The sequence below is a fragment of the Melampsora larici-populina genome (assembly GCF_000204055.1).
Source record: "Melampsora larici-populina 98AG31 unplaced genomic scaffold MELLAscaffold_30, whole genome shotgun sequence".
Classification (NCBI taxonomy): domain Eukaryota; kingdom Fungi; phylum Basidiomycota; class Pucciniomycetes; order Pucciniales; family Melampsoraceae; genus Melampsora; species Melampsora laricis-populina.
In genome coordinates, this window is record NW_006768794.1 from 907,923 (window position 1) to 930,254 (window position 22,332).

At 38.9% G+C, this 22,332-nt stretch overlaps 6 protein-coding genes across 6 annotated transcripts; 2 read left to right on the plus strand and 4 right to left on the minus strand.

Moving 5' to 3' along the window:
• Window positions 1–6,601: 6,601 nt before the first annotated feature.
• On the plus strand, window positions 6,602–6,930 carry MELLADRAFT_37534 (uncharacterized protein; the record flags this gene model as incomplete). Its single annotated transcript, XM_007412357.1, has 2 exons — window positions 6,602–6,714; window positions 6,810–6,930. 2 exons carry the CDS (start codon window positions 6,602–6,604, stop codon window positions 6,928–6,930), a joined length of 234 nt encoding a protein of 77 aa, XP_007412419.1.
• Window positions 6,931–7,670: 740 nt separating this feature from the next.
• Window positions 7,671–10,989, minus strand: MELLADRAFT_117125 (uncharacterized protein; the record flags this gene model as incomplete). Its single annotated transcript, XM_007412375.1, has 5 exons — window positions 7,671–8,078; window positions 8,143–8,792; window positions 8,872–9,528; window positions 9,611–10,460; window positions 10,555–10,989. The coding sequence occupies 5 exons, from the start codon at window positions 10,811–10,813 to the stop codon at window positions 7,876–7,878; spliced, it is 2,619 nt and encodes an 872-aa protein (XP_007412437.1).
• A 2,091-nt stretch (window positions 10,990–13,080) lies between these two features.
• Window positions 13,081–13,866, plus strand: MELLADRAFT_108610 (uncharacterized protein; the record flags this gene model as incomplete). Its single annotated transcript, XM_007412358.1, has 2 exons — window positions 13,081–13,170; window positions 13,201–13,866. The coding sequence occupies 2 exons, from the start codon at window positions 13,081–13,083 to the stop codon at window positions 13,864–13,866; spliced, it is 756 nt and encodes a 251-aa protein (XP_007412420.1).
• Window positions 13,867–15,175: 1,309 nt separating this feature from the next.
• MELLADRAFT_89525 (uncharacterized protein) lies at window positions 15,176–16,381 on the minus strand (the record flags this gene model as incomplete). The annotated part of the gene is made up of 4 exons (XM_007412374.1): window positions 15,176–15,659; window positions 15,731–16,090; window positions 16,161–16,220; window positions 16,290–16,381. 4 exons carry the CDS (start codon window positions 16,379–16,381, stop codon window positions 15,176–15,178), a joined length of 996 nt encoding a protein of 331 aa, XP_007412436.1.
• Window positions 16,382–17,532: 1,151 nt separating this feature from the next.
• Window positions 17,533–18,560, minus strand: MELLADRAFT_65016 (uncharacterized protein; the record flags this gene model as incomplete). Its single annotated transcript, XM_007412373.1, has 5 exons — window positions 17,533–17,604; window positions 17,702–17,765; window positions 17,843–17,880; window positions 17,957–18,050; window positions 18,121–18,560. The coding sequence occupies 5 exons, from the start codon at window positions 18,558–18,560 to the stop codon at window positions 17,533–17,535; spliced, it is 708 nt and encodes a 235-aa protein (XP_007412435.1).
• Window positions 18,561–19,257: 697 nt separating this feature from the next.
• Window positions 19,258–20,735, minus strand: MELLADRAFT_108613 (uncharacterized protein; the record flags this gene model as incomplete). Its single annotated transcript, XM_007412372.1, has 6 exons — window positions 19,258–19,427; window positions 19,801–20,149; window positions 20,251–20,337; window positions 20,421–20,471; window positions 20,541–20,606; window positions 20,694–20,735. 6 exons carry the CDS (start codon window positions 20,733–20,735, stop codon window positions 19,258–19,260), a joined length of 765 nt encoding a protein of 254 aa, XP_007412434.1.
• Between the last annotated feature and the right edge of the window lie 1,597 nt (window positions 20,736–22,332).

Below are 22,332 nucleotides of genomic sequence, written 5' to 3' on the forward strand. Positions count from 1 at the left end.
GGTCCATATGTTGAAGTAATCAGATGCCTCCACCAAAGCTCAATTGGTGGCGTAAGCTCCAGAACGTATACGGATCTATGGTTCTGACTAACCAGATTCCTTCGCTGTTGATCAAACGTCATATATATTAGCCCGTGGAATTCTTTGCTGATTTACATCATCGGATCTGACCTTACTGCCTCACTATGTATTAATGCACTGGCCATTGGTAACATAATCACACTATGGGGCGCTGTAATTGGTCATAACATGGACACTAATACATGGGAAATCAGGGTAGGTCCAACTCAATTTGTGTGTCTCTGTGCAACACTTGACTGGTCCTTTATTAGACATCCAAAATACAAACCATTTACTGCAAGCCTCATCTCCTCCAAAGTTATTGGCAGCAAGGCTTTGCACTGATTTTGACATCATAATATTATCTCATTCTCTGAACATGCTTATGTCCTACATTTGGAAGACCAATAAAACATGAGTTACAAGTCGGTTTTTTACACTGTCATATATTGAGTTTCCAGATTTCTATATGTCCACCATAATACATAATGCGTTGTTATTCACCTGTCATCTTCATCCAATCCAGTTGTAGGGCTCCGATTTATACCATGAAAATACAACATTGTCGTAATGCATACATGTTCCTCCAGAGCCAGCCCACATAATTGCAGTGAATGCATTGTTATTCACTGCTCATTTTCACTCAATCCAGTCCTAGAACCCCAGATTTCTACCGCAAAAATACACCGATACCTGTTTATAGACTTACTGCCCGCCCATTCTGCATAATTGCAGTGACTACTGCACCAAACCCATTAAATGGTGTGCAGTTGTGACAGTATCCAGTTCAATTACACATGGTGTGCCTGCACATTGCCCTTTTTTTGCTGTGCTGCAGGCGCCATTTAATGCCTAATTTTCTGACATCACCATACCATGTGACTTTGCCAAACAATACCTGGTGCACTTTCAAACTGACTTGCTTTGTTTCTAGAATCAACATGCCAGTCGATTCATAGTTTGCTATGCTTTACCCATGCCAATTCAAAAAACTGTCACAACATAGGCCTTGACAAAGAGCGCAATATACAGGTACAGTAACAGGGTACTGTAGTACAAAGATGGGACTCATTGTGACTGTCAGCCATTTCTCTCACTACAATAACTTCTGCGCCTAAAAACCACTGCGTTTCTGACCAGATTAACAAAGTCACATACGTCCAGCACAAGATGCCACAGTTGGCTGTCAACAAGGAGTTAAAACTGTCCGACATAACCCCAAGTGCTTTTTGGTCAACAACCTCAACTCCATAAAACAATTTTTAAGGATTTGGTCAAGAAACACTTATGCATCATTGCTCAAACCACGTGCCAGGCTCAGATGTTATACATTTTGAAAACACCTTGGTGTCACTATGCTCACTTTTGTGTCAATTTATGCCGCTATTTTTGATGAATTGTTGAACACTGCCACTATCTTTTAGCCGCTGAAGCCAGCTACCGTGGCAGTGATTCTTACTCTGCTGCTTCCTACATCACTCACGGGGCCCAGCCATTTGCTCATTACTCTATGACGGAGCCCACAACACTGATGTAATACTCAGTGACAGCCTATTGCCATCAAAATGAACTAGCATTGAGACGTGCCACCAACCTCAAGATTGCAAATGTGTTAGTCAAAAGAGCAAACAACCTGAGACGCCTGGTTGACAATTGTTAAATGCCATCTAGCAACATCAATTTATAAAATCACAGTTTAGCATACTTAATCTTCATTTCTGATCACCTAAATCATTCTTATCCATCTCTGCTAAGACCACTGCAAACTGATTTCTGCACCTTTGGTCACATAATCCTGACCATTTACCACTTTCTCAATAAGTTTGACTCCCTCAATGAAAAATTACTCTTTGTTGCACTTTCCATTACATTTCAGCAGCATCTACTTAACAAAAGCCAAGGTATGTCATTAGCTCCGTCAATATGTGATTACGCTAAAGCTGTGTTTATTTCAGACTGAATTGGCCAGCTATAATGCTAGCCCTATGTATCAGATGTTTGAAACTGATATAAAGATCAATGTCAACACACTCCAAGGTGTCAAGGTCCCAATTGTTACCAAATGGAATGGAAGCTCACTGAAACACAATCATGCTTACCAAATTAATGGTGAAGTTGCCGCTGGCAGTATCAACAGCATTTCCACAATCTTTGAAGAGCCAAATAACACCATTTCTCTTAACCATGCCAAAGTTTGTCTTAACTGTCTCCTTAATGAGTCACTACACAGGGCGTTGGCTTGATTGGAGAATGGTCATGCTGCAACAGAACTCCCAATGGACTCGCTGTCAAATATATAAAGGTGTTGCATCAGAGCTGCACTTATCAGCCAAGGAACTCGCACTCCCCGTCACACACCACTAAGTTGACTGTTTCGATCTCAATGTCACAGCATCAACACCTTTACACCGTCTATCTCATTGATTCACACATCACAACCAACTTGAGTATGGGCACTCTGAATGTGGGTAATGTGATCACACTGTGGGGCAATGTCATTGGTCATCAAATAGACACAAATACCTGGGAGATTGAATTCAGTGTGGTTCTCAACTATCTGCTTCAATTTAATACGGAAACACGTCTGGAGAGGGCAAAAATGATGAACGTTCAGCCCCATTGGTGGTGATGTGGGATGGCATGTGTTGACCAGAGACTTTTGCCGCACTGCAATGTGGAAAAATGGACCAGGGAGGCAGTGGCATGAGCGGGGGGGACTAGACACGGGGGGGCCATGGCTCTTTGGGGTGCAACATTAGGTGTGATAGACTTTTGGTCATGATGATGACAATGAGGATGTGCAAGGGAGCAGCATGATGCTATTCCTGGGAGGGCGGCGAGCCACCCCCGAAGCTCTAGTTCAAGTTAAAGGTAAACCATGTTCGCCGGCAAAACCTGATTAAACTCCCAATCCCTACTACCAATTTGCAGGTTTACACGCTCAACACATTTAATCTGGTTTCCACACGCCTCACCTGCCTTACCCTCATCCCAAATTTGTTACTCACAAGTCACTCCTCTAGGCTCTCATCAAACCAATTCTAATCAGGTAAGCATTTCTATCTACAAATTCAACTCCATTCACCTACTCATCCATCCTTACAATCTTATCACATTGATCCTCATCAATCTGGCACACTTTCTCTCAAGTTGGTAGAAGACATCCAGATTTTCTATAAGGATATTGATCCGGCTGTTGATTCACCCTCCGGCTCAAGACTTTTGTCACTCCCATCATCACCCACCAGTCGTGATCATGCCATCCAATAGCATTCCACTTTCTCAAGAGATCTCATTGTCCATCTCATCTCTAGAGCTCACTGAAGTTCGGAATGAGTTAAGATGAGAAGTTGAGACCCAAGTTGAATTCAAGATTTGAGGTTCATTGTTTTGTAAGTTTCTTCAACATTTTCTTTATCAACTCGCTACACGATCACCACCACCACTATCACACACTTCAATCTGGTAAATGCAACTTCAAGTAAATTGAGATGTGATATCAGAGTGGTATGTGTGGATAAGAGGCAAATTGAATCATCTCCTTCCTCAAACACATACATCAGGAGCTTGGACTGACCTTGTGTCCATCAAAATAGACTATCATTGCTGCCAGTCAAAGAAAGGTTCCACAAATTGCCATGAGGATTGGTTTTTACCAAAGGTATTGATACCACCTGAAGTGGCTCAGAACACAACCACTCATCTAATCAATACATCTCGTAAATATATGGGACCGGCCTGACAATCTGAACAACCTTCACATCAAATCAGCAGTGTTTTCATTACTTTACCTAAATCGTTCTGCCTCTCTGGTGAATCAACCTGCAATCTATTCACATCTTCAGGATTCTATCAGCTCAAATGTTTTACTTGATTTGAGTCTGAGCTTCAAGAGCCAGCAACCTCCCTCTCACCTATGAAAAACTGATGTTCAATGAATTTAACCATTTCCAATTATGTGAAAAGAAAAATAAAGTGCACCAAACTATAAATTCAACTAAACTACATTGTTTGGAGCAATAGGATCAGGTAAAAGTTAATTATGGGAAATTCAGTTGAAGAAGATATTTTGAGGAGAATAATAATGGAGGTAGTGAAACAGTTGTAAATAGTGTTGAGTATAAAGGTGCTGATGTATACATTAATCTGTTTTAAGTGTCTTTTGCTTTGCTGGTCAAAGTTCTTAAACTTAGTTATGAGCTATGATCATGTATGGGGGTGTTTAGTACATCATGACAAGTTAAATGTGTGATGTGTGCACACCTGGTGATTTTTGGAGGCTTGCATGAAATGGTTCCAGGGTGGGAAATGGATGAAATAAATCCTCACAAGAAGATGATGTCAAATTGCTAAATTAATTAAACATGATTGGTGCGGCACCCGCCGCTGAACGGGCTAGTGTTTTGTTTAAATGTTGACCGTCAATATAAGGTCTTATGTAAGGTCTTATGATGTCTTCTTCCTTCTATTGTGACAGTTTTCTACTCCCACCATGTCAAAGTATCTCTAGGCCTGATTACTTTCATTGATGGATCAGATTGGCTTGGGAAGATTGGTTTGTTTGATTTGGCAAACAATTGAATTGATGGAAGATTCAAGTAGGGAAAAAGAAGTGAAATCAGTGTTGATTTTGGCTAAAGTGATCAAAGTTGTTGGCTAAAGTGTTCAAACTCATCAAGGTTGAAACTCTTCAGGAATCAAAACATTTGTTATATCAAACGTATACCACTCTTCAAGATTAATACATCATCATCAGTGCCAAAAAGATAGAGTATAGATAAAGCTTGGAGATTTTATTAAAATCCAAAGAAAAAGGAGTGATTGATTTCTTGAGCTCTTGTAATCAAATCCTTGGTTTTTCTTCTCTATTCATCTTTCAAATTATTCAATTTGATCTCTTCTTTTTTTACTTTCTTCAAGTTTTGATGGTACATTTAAAAAAGGTTAGATTTTTTTCTTTCCATTCATGTACATTCTTTATCCAAGAGATTGAACTCAAGATGATTTCTTTTGACAGTTTATAGAAACTTGTTGGTTCTTTAACAAAAGCAGTTACAATAAGATTAAACCAAACAAATAAGAAAAAAATTGTCTAGAGATTAACAGGAATTCCTTTTGATAAGAATTATTGACCGTGTTCTTAGGTTTATAAAGGTTTCTTAAATAATGTATATCTGATCAAGTTTGTAAAGTGTAAAAAGATTTCAGGCAATTCAAAAACAACTCATAGTCTGATGTGAAGATAATCAGTCAAGAAGGTATGGTTTACATGACAAGTTTTAATGATTGGTCAATTTAGAATGATTTCTTGATTATCAAGTGGTAAACTAGAATAGATTACATTCAATTTGATCTCTTCCAAAGATGATTAACAAGATAATCCAATTCAAGTTAACCTATCACATACACATCCCTTCCAAGAAAGCTTGATTTATTCTCTCCTATGCAAAACTCATACTGTTGGTTTTGTCAAGTTTTTTCTTTTCACAAAGTTGAGAAATATGGAAGGAAGAGGACTAAGAGGATCCTCAGGCTCCAATGACATTCATGCCTTCTTATGACCCTGCATTTCACATCTTTTGAAATGCATCTGCTAGACCTTTTATGATTGTTGTTTGGCTTTCATGGCTTGATAGCGTTCCGCTTTTCCGATGCTTGTTGCTCTCGTTGCCGTATATGTAAAAGACATTTCATCATCCCATCGAGTAAAATAACTCAAATTAAGATTGACTTCATATCGCTGTGATGAGGTCAAAAGATTGGAATGAAAACATGTTGATTTACTGTGAAAACAAATTGGGTAAGCATCTCTTGGCTCATAAGTCAGGTGCTCGTTATTTTCTTGGATTTCATCAAAAGACAAACTTCCGACATCAGAAATGAGAACTTAAAGAGTGCTATATCGATTCATAAATAGATTGACGATCTACTCAAGATATTGATCTTGATACGAATGCGACCCGTTGGAAAACCTTAATGAGCAATCGTTTGATTTACTGTGAAGAGAGATCCATACAATGATATCCTGATTGCCAAGCATTGATCGTTGCACTGAAAAGTACGATTCGATATTCATAACTGAAATCATCGAGACATACTTTGCCGTGTTTAGTCACAGCAATGGGTTCTAGCCGACTTATCTCTTGGGGAATCCCATTTCAATAATTGAGGAGAAAGCCCTATCACGTCTTGGCGTCACAGTATGTTCACAGCTCCGATTTCCATGGTTTCATGAGAAAGATGAGAGGTAAAGCTCCATTTTTTCAAGTAGGAGAGTTTTATAGTACGAACTTGTAACTTGGCAATAGTCAAAAGGTATAAAGGCTTACCTTTCTATAGCATTTCAATCATATTTCTTCAAACAATTCCTCAACGTACTCAATAAATCTTACGAAGAAACATTCTAAAGAATTCTATCAACTCGAATTTAAATCTCATCAAAGTGAGTAGAGAGCTGTAGAGAGCTACTCTTGAATAGATCAATATTATCATTCAATTTAGTCCCATCTGATTTTTTCTTTACTTTTTATGTTCATTAAAGATGTTATCATCAACCTTTTTAAAGATGATTGTAATCAGTTTATCTGCGACTGCTACTGCGATAGCTCAAACTTACAGACTCTCATGTGATCCAGAAGTTCAAAATCCAGCAGGGTAAGTTATTTATCTTTCTGAAAAAAAAACACGAAACTGAAACTAATCAAAATTCATGGTCATCAATTCCTTCTGTTGTTTTTTGTGGATTTCAGTTGTTTTGACTATGGATATTGCGCTGCTGGTGGTTTTTTTATGAGTTGTGCTGGTCCACCTGCTGATTGTCAAAGTGGACATTCATATTGTTCTGAAAAATGTAATTGTATTAGGAATTAAAGTATACAAAGATACGAGAAATTTAGGATACCTTTTTTCTTGTGAAGTTGATTTCTTGCGATTTGTTTTTATTAAATTATCCATGATTTTTGTTTTTCTTTTTTTCTTTATCTTCTGTTCTTGGTCAGGATCTTCCGTAGGATTTGTTTCTCGTCTGTTTTACCCAAGTTGATTTTACTTACAGTCCATACATCTAATGGCTGACTTGTATCTGCTTGAAATCTTGTCTTGAACGCTTGTATACATGATCAATCTCTACTTGTTTGTATGCCTTCGCAATTGTAAACACGGGGTATATTTAAAATGAAATGGGATACGTAGGTACATCAGAAGACCTTCACAAAAATGTCTCAATAACTAGTCCATGACATGGAAATATCAGGAAACATCAACTTGTCTTTTGTTTATTGTGAGATGCCAAGGTACAAGGTCTTGACATGTTTTTTCTGCATTATCCCCAGAATGACAGGAGTGTACCATAGCTATTATGCTAGCTAATCTACCTCCAAGTTTTGTTAGAAAAAATGAAATCTTCCAAGCCCCTCAAGAGAAGTTTGTCAAATTCAAGTCAGTGACCATGAGGAATTCCAAAAAAAATCAAGAAAAGCATGTACAAAAGTGTACAACATCAAAAACTAAACTCAACAAAGATAGTCATTTAAACTTCTTGATCAACAAAACTTATTTTTCTTACCAAGATGATATATTATACATATTCTTAAAAATGTATTTCAACTTTACCTCAAACCAAAAAACTCTAATTGCATCATGATCATGATCATCATCAAAATGATAAGTTCATAAAACATCAAGTCATAAACCTATCAATTCCTTCTCTAAACAATACAAAAAAAACAAATCATGATCCTTCTTTTTTCTAAAAACCCTTCATGTTTGAAGTTCAAAATCTAATCTTAGATCTATTTTGTCCCCAAACAAATTAAATCAATTCACAAAGAACCAATCCTCTCCTTTGCCTTCAAGTACATCAATCTTTAATCTTTCATCGCTCTTCTTCATGAAATCTTCTTGACGAGTCAAAATTCGATCAACTTTAATTCCAACACCTCTACCTCCTACTTTAGTACGATAAGCTTTAAATCCGTTTTGATTTAATTCATTCATCACTTCATCTGTCTTAGAAAACGCTAAAAAAGAAACCCGATTTCTCAATTTTATAAACCCAAAAAGATAAACAAAGAAAGAGCTTACCAGAGGGTAAAAGAGTAATAGCACAACCACCACCACCTGCACCCGTTAATTTGCTCTTCAAACCAAACCGTTTACCAACCAAAGAAACCTGATCTAAAGCCTGATGACCAACCCCAAGTGAAACTAATAACTCATGACACTTCACCATCAATCCACCTAAGCCATCTTCAGATTTTTCAATCTCTTTTTCATCTAAAAGGATTTCTTCAGCTAGATGAGTGATTTGATCGATTTCTTGTAAAATTGATGTAATATAATCAGGTTCTTGTACTTTACGATCTCCCACTGATTTCACTAATGCTTTTGTATCTCGACTGATTTGAGTATCAGTGACTAAAAAACCTAATGCTTTAAATCCATTTAATCTTTCTTGACATCCTTCGGGTCCTTTTCTATATCCGATCGCTCCTCCATACGTCGAAACTGTATTATCGACTCCTGATGGGTTTCCATGTAAGATTTTCTCTCCTAGGAATGCCCATTGATTGATCATAGCTGCTGAAGCCGTGTCAATACAGGCAGAGGTTGGTACTTGGAGATGGGCATGAGTGTAGAGTAATGCAGTTGATAATGAAACTGAGTATGCTGCTGATGAACCTAATCCTGCACCAATGGGTAAAGCTGAACGAACGGTATACACTTGTGCACGTCTAGTTTTAAGAAATGATATATCAGTATAAAGTTTGGTAAGAGGTTGAGATGATTAGAAAAATGTAAAAAAATACTTACCGTTTCTCAGAAACGGCTAGATGTACAAACAGATAAAGAAAAGCATGAGCCGCTTCAACTAAATTAGGTTTCTCTACTTTTTCTTTCACAAGTTGAAGTATAGCTTCAGAAAGTTGTTTGTCCACTTTCAATTCACCCGTTCCATTAAGCTTTGGAACTGATTGCCATGGTAATTGATTCAAGTTCCAAGAAATCGTTAAATTTGAATCAGGTAAGACGAGTTTAACTTGATCTTCTTCTTCTTCTAATGGTTCAACTAAACAATAACACTTCAAATCTATAGCTGCTGCTAATGCTTTTTTCTCGTATACTACTGCATGTTCACCAAAAAGGATGATTTTACCAGGAGCAGAAACAAGGATGGTAGAAGGAGCCAAACGGAGAAGAGAAGATACTGCGGCTTGTGCTGGTCCTTCTTCATCAGCATTCACGATTTGGGATCCGGTTTGGGATTCAATCGAATCACTTCGGTTCATCACTCTTTCCAAACCAGTACCGACTGCTGATTCATCAATCGTTCGGATCGCTCCAGCTTCTATTAAGGCCGATTCAAGATCTTCTAGAAGATCATCACAATCTTCTATTCCAACACAGAGTCGAATCAAGTCCTCGGGTAAATTACGTGCTGCTCGAACGGCTGGGTCGATAGAAGCGTGACTGTGTACAACAATTGATTGGGAAAACAAAAGTAGGTAAGTAAGAGGGTACAAATCAAGCCCAAAAGAGAACATCAACTTACGACATGAGACATGGCATACTGATCAAACTATTCACACATCCAAAACTAACACTAATACCCCATAACCTAGCCGAACTAACAATCTTTTCACTCAACTCTTTATCACCAGTTTCAAAACTAAGAACAGCACCCGGACCCTTAGCCAATCGATCATGAATATCTTTTCCACGATGATTTGGAAGTCCAGGATAATTAACCTTGAAACCTAACTGATTTAAATAATGAGCTACTCTGATCGCACTAGCTTGTTGACGATCTAATCGGATGGCCAAAGTCTTAACACCTCTTAATAATAAAAAACAATCAAAAGGTGCTAAACCGTTTCCAATACTATTGATCACAAATCCGATTTGTCGTGCAAGTTCATCTGAATTACAAATCACTAAACCTGCCATTAAATCATGATGACCACTTAAATATTTAGTACCTGAATCATAAACAAGATCTGCACCGAATTCCAATGGTCTCATTAAATAAGGTGACATCATCGTATTATCTACTACTATTAATGTATTGGGCATCACTGCTTTAACTTGTTTTGAAATTTCTTCTATATCTACAATCTGTAATAAAGGATTGGTTGGACTTTCGAGTAAGACGATTTTCACTTTACTATCTGATTTCAAGAATGGTTGAATCGTTTCGATTTTAGTGGTATCAAGATGATGTGTAATAATTCCTCCATGTTCTTTTAAATAGGTTAATAATCGATTAGAGCCTCCATACAAGTCATTTCCTGCTATGATTTCATCTCCTGGTTTTAATGTTCTAAAGATTATATCTAGAGCTCCCATTCCAGATGTGACTGCAAAAGCATGTTTAGCTCCTGAGATTTTGGCAATATGGTGTTCTGGAGTTTCGAGTGCCCGAAATACGAAAGAAATCAAATGAAAGTCAGTATGATGATGTGACTATATGTGATGTTATGGAGATTGAAAACTGACCAAGAAAAGTACGACTGGGATTCCCACTTCGACTGTAATCGTAAGCTCCTCCCATACCTTTAAAAGTAGCAGTTTGATAGATTGGTACACTAGATGATCCGTGACGATCTTTATGATCAGCGTCAGGATTATCGACAGTAGTACAGAGGGTAGAGAATCGGTATCCAAGAGCTGAACGAGGATAACGTAGAGCACTAGAAGCAGTCGAGACTACTGAAGCAGATAGGGGTGAAATTGATCGATGGTGATTGTTTGCCATTTTGTGTGATTGTGAGATTTTGAAGGTTGAAAGTTGATGGTACTTAGATCAGAGAGGTTGATGATGATTGAATGAATGCTGAAGAAGCAACGTTTTGAAAGGACCGGCGACCTTGAGATTATCGAGTTAAATTGAAAATCTTGTTAAAAGTTGAGAATAGGAGATTGGTTGTGAAGTGAAAGGAGTCAAGTGGAGAAAGAAAAAAAAGAAAAAGACAGAGAGAGACAGACAGACTTTGAATTTAAAGCTGTTCGACTAAAACTAAAACTCCGGAAAAAACTCAACCCAGTTTCATCAAAATGACGCAACCGATACCTTTTGAAACGCAATTTCAAGTTTCATACTTCTCTCTTCATCATCAGCTTCATGCTTTCTCAGAGGATCACTTCAGAAAGAAACGAAACTTCTATGGATAAGAGCATGTTTGTTTGTCCAACCAAGCAAATTGCGTGGGGCTCTATATTTAAAAAGAGACATCCATATGTATGTACCTAAAACAAACTATGTACGCAAGAAAATTATAAAGTGATCGTGGCCCCACAAATAGCTAAACTGATTGATCCCTTTATCGGAATGCACTGCAATCTCAGCTAGCAGAGTACGTAGTGAACAACAACGGGTAGTACTTTGATTTTGATTTAAGGGTTGGATCCGCTGAAGTGGAGGGAGCACCGGTAGGACTAGGGATACCCTCACAGGAGGGTTGGATCATAGAAGTATGTACAATTTATGTAAATGAAACATCATTTGGTGTGAGACTATGAAGTGGGGGAAAGAGGGCAAGTGTTGATTCTTCAATTGCTCTCCAGTCAGATGTAGAATAAAAGAGTAGATACCATTAGGCTTTGAGGGGAGCATAAGGATCAATGGAAGGTCACAAGTCCTTTCCATGTTAATGGTGATTAACATTCCAGAGTGCAAGCACCTTTTATAGACAAAAACACAGAAATGAAGAAGCCTTCTCAGCACGAGTGCATACTCTTTTCACAAGATATTCAGAATCAAAACTAGAACAATTATGTAAAGATGAAGAAGCCAAATGTTGTGATTAATCGGATCAATGAAGTACACCTTGTAAAGTGAAATGCCTGATTTGCAAATAATGACTTGGCGATGATCGATTTTATCCCTCAGCCACAAAAAGTTACCATCAAAGGCGAGAAGCAGATCTCCTCTATCTTTTCAAGTCGATCAAAGAGATTAACTTTGATTCTTCTATAACCTTTGAACCAACGAGGGGAAATTTACCCAGTTTTCGTTTGCTATCACCTCAGCACCCTTGAAAGTCCCGAATGAACGGACCAAGTGTGTGCAAACTGTTTTAGCAGATCACTTCAGGGCTCAAGGAACCCAAAGAGACTATCTGATGATTTCAGGTTCAACTGTGTGGTTTTCTGAACTCTCTAACTGGAGTTGTTGTGATCCACAGTGGAGTCTTCTTTTTCAGTCATGTCATATTTCCGTCTGCAGTTCACAATTCTTGTAAATCCTGAATCGCACACTTGGAATGAGCATCAAACGAAGCTTTATAGAGGTGCACGTTTTTGGCATACTTTACTTCATTTGTTGTTTGATGATACCAATATGTAAGGGCAATACTTGCCGGGAAATGCTCAATGCGACTCTGCATCTCCATTCTGCGCTGCTCCTTTCCAATACTCGCATGCCACATCTTCCGTGACCGTCCCCCAGTATAAGATTTGACTCTTCAAGTTCGATTTCGATTCATCCTTGATTCTGGCAAACTATTTCCTGCGGTCATCATGATGGTCAAGGAAAGTGGCTACCTAAAGCTCTGTTTCCTTTGCCTCACGAAAGTGACCAAAATCATACTGTATGCTGAGTTTCCTCAACTGGTCTTTACTCTTGGCAGATTCGATCAAGAAGAGAGAAATTACACTCATCAAACTGACTCATTCTACATATTTGATTTTGGACTTGGAAAGAAACGGCTCAGGGCAAACATCTCAATCAACATAATCATCAATCTTAGCTCTGTGCAGGATGGATTACTTAGCTTTGAACGCACGAGACGGTTTTGATCAAAAGTATATCAAATTCTAAATCCCAAATCCCTTGATTCTTCCTTCCCTTCACTCAGTCTCTGATCATCTCAACAATTGACTTCCTACTCAACACACTCCAAACCGTGAGTTCAGTAAATTCTTTCTTTCTCTTCTTGTGTGTGCACCGGATCCAAACTTACATGAAAGTGCTCCAACAGACTTTCAAATTCGACTCATCAACTCAACCACCTACAAGATTCAATGGCTGACTTCCCGCCACTCCCACTACCAGACTTCGTGAGTCCTAGATTCCGTGCCACTAATTATTTGTTCATTAATACGTTTGCTGAAGTATGTTGCAAACTTGTCTTGGTGTGATAGCTCATCGAGGCTCAAGATGGAGATTTTACACCTTACGATGGTCGATCGTTGGATGGGCTTTCCGATTCATCAGATCAATCTGATACTCATCTTTTACCCGACACTTCTTTCTCATCACAACCTGCTCCTGGATTATCACCCACAACGTCTACCAATCGAAGTCGTGCCACATCTGATGCACTCGAAAGAATCTTGGCCGCTCAAGCTCAGCAATTATCGGCCATCGGACAAGAATGGCATGCTAAATTTTCCATTAATCCTATCACATCATCATCTGAGAGATCAAAGGAACAAGTCAACAATGAGCCTCAACTTGATCCAGCCTCTACGTCACTTTCTACTAGAGTGTTACCTATCTCTGGGATCTCTACATCTGCTTCCAATCACTCCAAACAAGAGAGAGAGAAAAGCTGGATGGACGACACTGGATGTTCAGTGGCCTCGCTTGCGAGCCACTCTTTGAGCTTCGAGGACATCGTTGAGGTGAACGATTTTAAGTTAAAAGGCAAATTCGGAGAATCAACAGGCGACTTAAAGGGCACGACACCAATCACGCAAGTCGCACTCGAGAAATGGGCTCAACTTCAAGAGCTTGATCACCCAGTCTTTGGCGACAAATCTATTGTTTCGGATTGGTTGAAGAACTTGGATTCATCCCAGATCTAATAAACCTCGCAGCTAGAGTCTCTCGCCCTGATTTGATCCTTTACAGATGTATGAAGATTAATTTCTATGTAGAAAAGTGCTAGTACAAAAAAACATTGCATTTAGGTATCTTATTTCTCATATTCGATCGTTGCAAGTCTTCTTGTTCTAGAGAATTTCCTATAAGCATCTCAATCTGGATTTCTTACTCACTTCTGTAGTAGTTTCTGATTCTATGGTTTGACTTTCTTTTTTTTCCATTTGGTGATTTCTTGTATTAGATCTCCTAGTGTGATTAATCCAAACAGCTTAGTCTTCAAGTTAGCAATCAATTGATAATTTAGTTCACGTTTGTAACTCCTCTTTAGTTTTATCTCTTTAGTTTTATCTCTTTAGTTCCATCTTTTTATTTCCATCTCTTGTTCTTTGTTGTTCTCATTTTATTCAGGATCAAATTGGATATCTTCGTATATAAGTTTTTGAATTATTGAAATTGCCCTTATTCCGGCAAGAATATCCTTCCTTTGCCACGCCTCGACAGAAGCTCAACACATCTTGATCTCGCGAGTCTGAAGATTTGTGAAAGTTTTTTTGACAATTCATATTCACACCCTTGTGGTTTCTGAAAGACAACTTGAATTATTTTCTGTGGAGGTCTTGATATGTTTGTGATTGGGTTACACCGTAAGCACACAATTCAATCAACTTTAGATATTTGCATCTAAACCTTATGCTGGGGTATGCAAGTTATTGAAGCTCAACGGGTCACTCGGTCTTCGTCGTCGATTGTCAAGAATGGTTCGTCGATATAGCATTGGAGAAACTACGCATATGATGCCTCAAGCAAGTGGCAAAGATACCATAATCTGGTGGTATGGGTATATTATCTTCTATGAATCAGTTTTTCAGTTTGAGGAGACCAATAAATATTCATGTTCTCCACAGGCAGTGCAATTGTGAACCTTAAAACGTGAATGAATAGTTTGGGTAACTCTTTGGGTATAAGCAGTTGTCATTCTTTTGCATTTTCAAACACAGAATTTCAATTGTACATAGAACTACATTTTGCTACAAATTGCACACCAGTTTTTTCTTGATCATCAGATCGTACAGTGATAGAAGAAAACATTTTTTTTGTGAGTTTTGGGTCGGGTTTACAAATCTTACAGATAAAGAAAAGGTAATGAGAACATGTCGAGATGCAGCAAAAGAAATCCTAAAAGACAGTAGTAGATGAAAATTGAGATCAGAGAAAACAAGGGAATCATCAAATCGATGTCAAATCGACGATTCATGTGATTGAGTCAAAAGAGTGTGAAAGCAATCAAGCTCATTGGCCTGTGGTTTGGGTGTCTACAGGGTCAGTGGTAGTTTTGGCATCAGGCTTTTCAGTGGAGGTGGTTGGCTTCTTGGCGGCAGTGGAGGTGGTTGGCTTCTTGGTGGCGGTAGGATCACTATCAGCTGACTTGGTAGACGAGGCATCGGATGTCTTGGAGTCTGAATCACTAGAAGCCTTGGTGTCGAAGGAGGGCTTCTTGCCGGCAGGAAACTTGCTGGCAGCAAGTTCCATGAAAGCCTCGTGAGTGGCACGAGCACTTTTGCGTTGGTCACTTTGGTCAAGAGTTTGTTGTAGACGATGAAGGAGTTGAGCGATTTCTTCAGCAGTAGGTAAACTTCCACCAGCCATCTTAGCTTCGGCAAATGCTTTGACCATTTTCAAGAATCCATTGGCAAATCTTCGGACATCAGAATCTTTGAATTTAGGAGCTTCAGCTGTTGAACCCGAAGTTGAAGCAGTCATTTCTTGACGAGTACTGAGCCTAAGATAGTGTACAATTCAACAGATGAGTTAAAGATTCAAGTCAAAATAAAACAAGAAACTAACTTTGGGGCGGAGTCAGACTTTGGAGCGGAGTCAGTCTTTGGAGCGGAGTCAGTCTTTGGAGCGGAGTCGGATCCAGAAAGCTTGCTTTCAGCAAGACCATCAATAGCCGCTTTGGTCGCTTGGGCATGAGCCACAGGATCGTCGCCTCCTTCTTTCATCGCTTTCTTCAAGGCGGCAGTAAGCTCACCGCTAGTTGGCATCTTTTTACCAGCTTCTGCGACTTTTGAGTATTTAGCAATGGTGTCAGCCAAATCCGCTGAGAGCCTTTTGATGATGATGTTGACCAGAAAAGGTGGAACTTTTTGTTGTTGTTGTGATTGTTGTCCGACTTGTCCGACTCCCATCATGCGTTTCTCGAAGCTGAAGAGTCAAGTATTTCAGTCAGAATGGAGGATTTGAAACTTGGACTCTATAAATGTGTATGACATACCTTTTGCCTGTAGCTTCATTCGATGAAGCGAACCAGTCAGATTGACGTTTGTACATCACACTGTTACACCGTGGAAGAAGGGGTCAGTGGATGGATTATTAGAGATGTATGACAGAAGAGGTTGCATACTTGGAGTTTGCTTGCACGGCACCAGCTGTTGCTCCCTCTAGCATAGCAAAGGCAGAGATAGCGACGGTGACAAGAGAAAAGATGGAAAGCATTTTTGTAATGGAGACGAAGTAGGTGGTGTTTCAAGTTGGATGAAAATTTATCACAGATGTTATCAACAATCAAAAAAGAAGTTCGAATGATATAGTCCAGCCAGGTACTAAGAAGTAAAGTGATGCGAAAACAAAAGAACTATGCTTGTTGCTTGGAAAGAGATGATGTGGAATGATGATGGTAAAAGATTAACATACCTGTGACTTTTTATAGGTTTGAAAGTGGTGTTCAATTTGCACTAAAAGCACCAGTGAGCAACGTGATGTCCTTTGTCCCAACAGTCAGGCCTGTCATCAGAAGAATACCCTGTTGAAGAAAGTAACATGGGTCTACTGCCTTAGTGGCCTTGATGGAGCATCTAAGTCATCGGCATCAAACCACGGCTGTTCAAGTCGGGATCTCCCTACTTCATCTTCCCAGGAGAACCCACGTTGAGGAAAGAATCAGACTCACTTCATTTAGTAACTGGTATTGAGGATGATACTCGGACGAAAGTAATTATGAGTATTGCTTACTTGGTTCGAAAACCCTGTTACCCACATGCACTTCAGACAGACTGGCCACCGGAGTACCAAATGCGACCTTTTTACCCTTGAAATTGACCACTTATTCGACATACAATGTTCCGAACTATATCCTTTCATCTAGAGTTCATTAACGGAGACAGGAAAACGCCTCGAAGGTGGGGTTTGATGACACAAGGACGTGGGTAACCCTTCATGATTATTAGCAGTTCGCCACAGCAGCATCGCTTAGCAGCAGCTAACACAGGAAGCATATGGGCAAGTTTCGGTACGATGTTCTTGGTAACTTTCTTCTTCAAGATATCACTCTTACTAGGTGTCAGTGTTTCACACAAGTCTAGCCACACCACTATTGTTACCCACTTGTTTGTTGACAAAGAAAATTTGTGTCTCAATCTCCACTTCTGGTAAGTTTGGCTTCTAGACCTCTCAAGCAAAAAATGACGCGACATTTTCAAGCTCTACCACTGACAAAAAGATCTCAACTTCTTCAAGCAAAAAAACAGAAGTCAAACATCTTTTATTAATCAAAATGAAAACCTGAAGAAAAGCAAAGTCTATATTTCTGAGAAATTGAAAGTAAAGAGTTGAAAAAAAGATTGATGAAAAGGAAAATCTAAATACTTTTATTGACCATCACATTCAGAAGATTCAATTGTCATTCCAAATTCACCTCCACCTAAGATCATAGTACCAGGCTACGAAACAAAGAAAATTATATATCAGATCCAAATTGACTTTTACCAAACTTTAAGAAGAGACAGGAAATCAGTGAACAAAGTAAATTTCACTCACTTGTCCTTTACAAATCTTCATAAAATCAACATATCCAGGTCCATGTTCTAATCTTCCTTTTGAACTATTTGCAAATCAAAGCAAAAAAATAAGAAAAAAATAATCTAGACACATGTGATTTTGAAAAATCAATTGACTTACACATGGACTGGTTTACCATCCAGACTTTGCACAGTAACCTAAATTGTATTAAGATCAAATGAGTCGATATCAGATTATATCCCAAGACTCTACAGATTTGATCAAAAGACTTACTTTACAAGTTTTAAACGTTCCAGTAGCTGTGTCATTACTGACCCTCAAGAATTTAATCTTACCAGCAATTCCAGTTCCAAGAGCAAGCAAAGCACTAAAATTCAAAAAAGAAACAATCAATATACCAGAAGACATCGAGTTTGATTAAAACTAAAAAGACAAACCGATTACAATCATGTTCAATTAATTTTTCACCACCACTTTCACATTCAGGTTTTCCTTCTTCACCCGGGAAATTAATAGAATTAGGAATCGAAGTATGATTGGATTTAGTATCATTGCCATCCGTTAAATTTGAGTTTCCATTATCCGATTGAGTAAGATTTTGATCATCGTTTAAGTTTTGATAATCATTACCATCCTGAGTAGTACCACCGCTACCAGTGAAATTTGAATCTAATCCGTTTCCAGTTGTTAGGTTTTGATTTGGACCTGTTAGATTCGATTTATCTTCTCTTTTTAGAATCATAGCTTCATGAATCGATGTTCGTTTATGAAACTTTGGATTGACGATACTTGATGAACTTGAAATACTTTGATAAATGAAACTTGAATAGAAAAAAATTAAAACAAAAAATAAATTCGTTTTGAAAGTTAAACCCATCTTTATCTAGTTTTTTTGTGTTTATGTAGGAAGTCAAATAAGTTTCAAAGAAAATCTTCAAGGATGATGATGATGATGATGAATCAACAAAAATTAACAACGATGTATACTTTGAAACCTAACAAAAAGAAGATTAAAAGATTTCGATCAACGAAATGTATCAATTAAAAGAAATGAAATCGTTAAAGTAGGAAGTTGAACAATTTCCAAAAACCAGAATTGAGAAACGTTGAGGGAAAGGACCGGAAACCCTCATTCAAGCCTGCTCTTATAAAGGTAAAATTTATTGTTGTACTCTCAAGACACCACGATTCCACAAAAAAAATGTCGCAAGAAGATGTAAAGCAAGAAGATCGCAGAAGACAAGAATTCGTCATGACATCTTCTCTCACGCCAATTGATAGAGGCTGATCGAGACAAAGATTTGTCATAGAAACTAAAGTGTGGCATTATGAATTCTTGACTCATGGCACGAATCAAGAACTCTTTAATTTCTGGGGGGGGTGTTGATGAACTATGGATTGATGATCGGTAAAAGGAGCTTCCGTAAAGAGGGATGGAAGAGAAGAAGAATGTTACAGATTTGTAGTCTAGTGGGTTGTAGAGATTGAGGGATTTGTTTTAGTACGAGTGTAACGAAGAATATTACTTCTTGGAAATCGGAATCCTGATGTTTCCATGCGATCTGATGCCAGTGCTAGTACAAGTTCATCTGCTCTGGACTGGAGCGAGCCTGATCTACTCGCATGGATGGTGTGAATAGAACCGATGGAGGTGTTGACCATTGTCCGAAATACTTTCTCATCGACCATATGCACTCTTGTTGACCATATTCACCTCTCTGCCTATATTCACCCTCATATGGTACTTTGCTCACATTAAGTTTGTAAGGTCAATCAATGTTGAGCTCTACGTGTTACATGTTCCCACAACTTACAAAACGATGCGGGTTATATTTGTAAACTCTGATTTACTGATAAAAGTTGAAAAAGTGATGATTCATAGTAACACAGAAAACCGAAAAACGAAAAGAAAACAAGAAGTGTAATCAGATGGTATTCAAGGTAAACTAGAAAACATAGAAAAGTACAAGTAAAACATGATAAGGAATCAAGTCGATTTTAAAGGATATATCATCAAAAGTTAAACACCGATTCCTAAAATGTTCATTCAAAATGAACAAAAGGAACCTTTTCAGGTATATCCCAAAGTGTTTCTTGTCTAACCTTCAATTCTAAACCTTCTACTTCTTTTTCCTTCAAAAAAGATATCCAACGATGTTGCCTTAATTCAGCTTGCCAAAGTGGTTCTTCATCCTTTGTTTTACAATCACAATCAATCGAAAGATGTTGAACATCAACTTGATAATGTCTTTTTAATTGTTCTCTAGCTCTTTCTAAATATTCAAGAGCTTGAAGTTTTCGTTTCTCTTCGGTTTCTTCTTTTATGGATCTGAGGACAGGTTCAGGTACCTTGAGCATCATTGGACATGAGCTTTTCAGGGTACTTGAACCTTCCTCGTCTGATTCATTCGAGCTAGAAACCGTATTATATGATCTTCGAGATTTTTGATCCGAAGTCAAGACCACCTAAAGATGAAGGTGATGAAAAATGATGTCAACAAAGTCATCTTGTAAACTCTATGATCGCTTGGTATGGCGAACGAATGTAGAGATATGTTGGTACTTACTAGGTTTACTGTGTTCCTTTTTTGTTTTTGATTCGAAGGTGAAGACCTATAGAATACCTTGAGTTTTGAGACTCCATTTTTGATCTTCTGTAAAATGATTAATGGAAAGAAACATCAATTAACATTCAAGGAGACAACTTCAAAGATAATTAAAAAGTCGGTTGACTCACCAGCCGAAAAGATGACAAGATGTGGCCATTATCTTGACTAGGGAGAATCGACTAATGATTCGACAATCAAGATTAAAAAGCTCAGTCATGGAACCAGATCGGAAAATGAAATCGACTTACAGGTAAACTGGGACGATCTAAATCCAAAGCGGTTCTCTTACTCCTCACCTCATCATCGAAGATCGTCTAATCCAAAAACCAAAAGAAACAAAACGAACAAAATAAGTCTAAAGAGGTCATCATTACCAAACCATCAAGATATAAATCACATACAGCTCTTGAGAATTGAGAAGATGAATAATTTTGTGGTGACATTTTGGAATAGAGTCAAGTTTTGATATGAGAGGTTAAAGTTTAGGAAGTATGAAAAGTTAACGATATATTGTAAATGTCAGAGATCAATGGGAAGACAACCAACTTGACCAACTTGATGAACTTATAACAAGATCCATTGATGATGCGAATGACTGATTAAAAACACCATAATTTAATTTTGATGACAGTTTGATTGATTTCATTATTAAAGTCTTCAAATAAAAGGTACGCATGATCAGTTGATGTTGATTTTCATAGAGATTAACCGTTTTTCTAATCTCTTAGTGGTCTTTGAACTCATTCAACCTACACCTGCCGTTTCGCTTTGACAAGCAGGTGGACTGGACCTTTCCTGTGATTACTGCGGAGACGCTGTCCTTTCTCTGACGAATTGCAACTCAACCTCAACACCGACGCCTTCCTTCGCAGAAGCCTTTGAATCATAGCATGACACTCCAGCCAAAATCAGGAACAGAGGCTCTTTCAATGAAGGCTATTTCGAGAGTATGACTCAGAGAGATTATTTAGTCCTCATCGGAAATATACCCAAGAAGATATGTACATTGAAATAGCTGGTAGTGCGGCTTATGAGGAATCAATCAAATCCGAGCCAGCTGTTCGGCAGATAAATTGGTCGTTTTGTCTTATTTCGAGCAGGCTGTTATAACCAATCCCTACTTGGGAGAACGAACCTCTGCTGATAAGGACTCATGAGGAGCATCATGGCTGAAATTGGCGGGACAGGGGCTTGACACTTTCGCGCCTGGGCCTGCGGGAGCGTAAGCGTATCAGTCTTCACGGGAGACAATAGACGACCGAGAGACAAACAAGAGACTAAGTACCGAGTAGACACTGGGAGACACCACTACCCGCAGACACAAGCACCAAAAGAGCTTGTACAGACATGCATCTCAAGAATGTAAGCTGCATCCCAGCAACGCGCAAACCCCCCCGCTGTAAACTGCGGCAGCGCGGGGATAGCGCTGGGGTCGCCCCGCAGGCTCAGTCGTGATTGAGGTCACTGGGGTTGCCCCGCGCCGGACCGCGGTTATTCCTGGGGTCCGACCCCGCCGCTGTCCGTTTTTCGGGACCCCAGGGGGAACCCTGGGTCCCAGTGAGGCGCTCAGATCAACTCCATCAAAGTTCAACACCCCTTGGCTGTAGTAGTCCCTCTCTAGAGCGTTCTCGTCGTTTGATTTCCTCAAGATTCCTTCCAAATGGGGAAGGAAGTCAAGATGGGCCGAAACAGGGTGAGTTTTTTTATCTGGTATATCGAAAACGCAACCAAACCACCTCTGACAGTTCCGCTTCATTCCCCCTTTCCAATTTCTTACCCAGTGCCAGTTGTATCTCTTCCCATTCCCTGTTTCGAAACTTTTCTTAACGAATCGATTTCAAAAGCCTTTCTCTTCAACTTCAACCCAAATCCATCTTTCGTTTAATCAGAACACTATCAAAGTTTTCAAAGACCCCTTCTCCATGATGGATTCGATCTCTACTTCTGCAACCAATTCTCAGGTATCATCTGCGACACTTCGAATTCCCCAATCCACACCAGCTCGCGAACTAAGACCTCGCTCACCTCAACAACCATCAC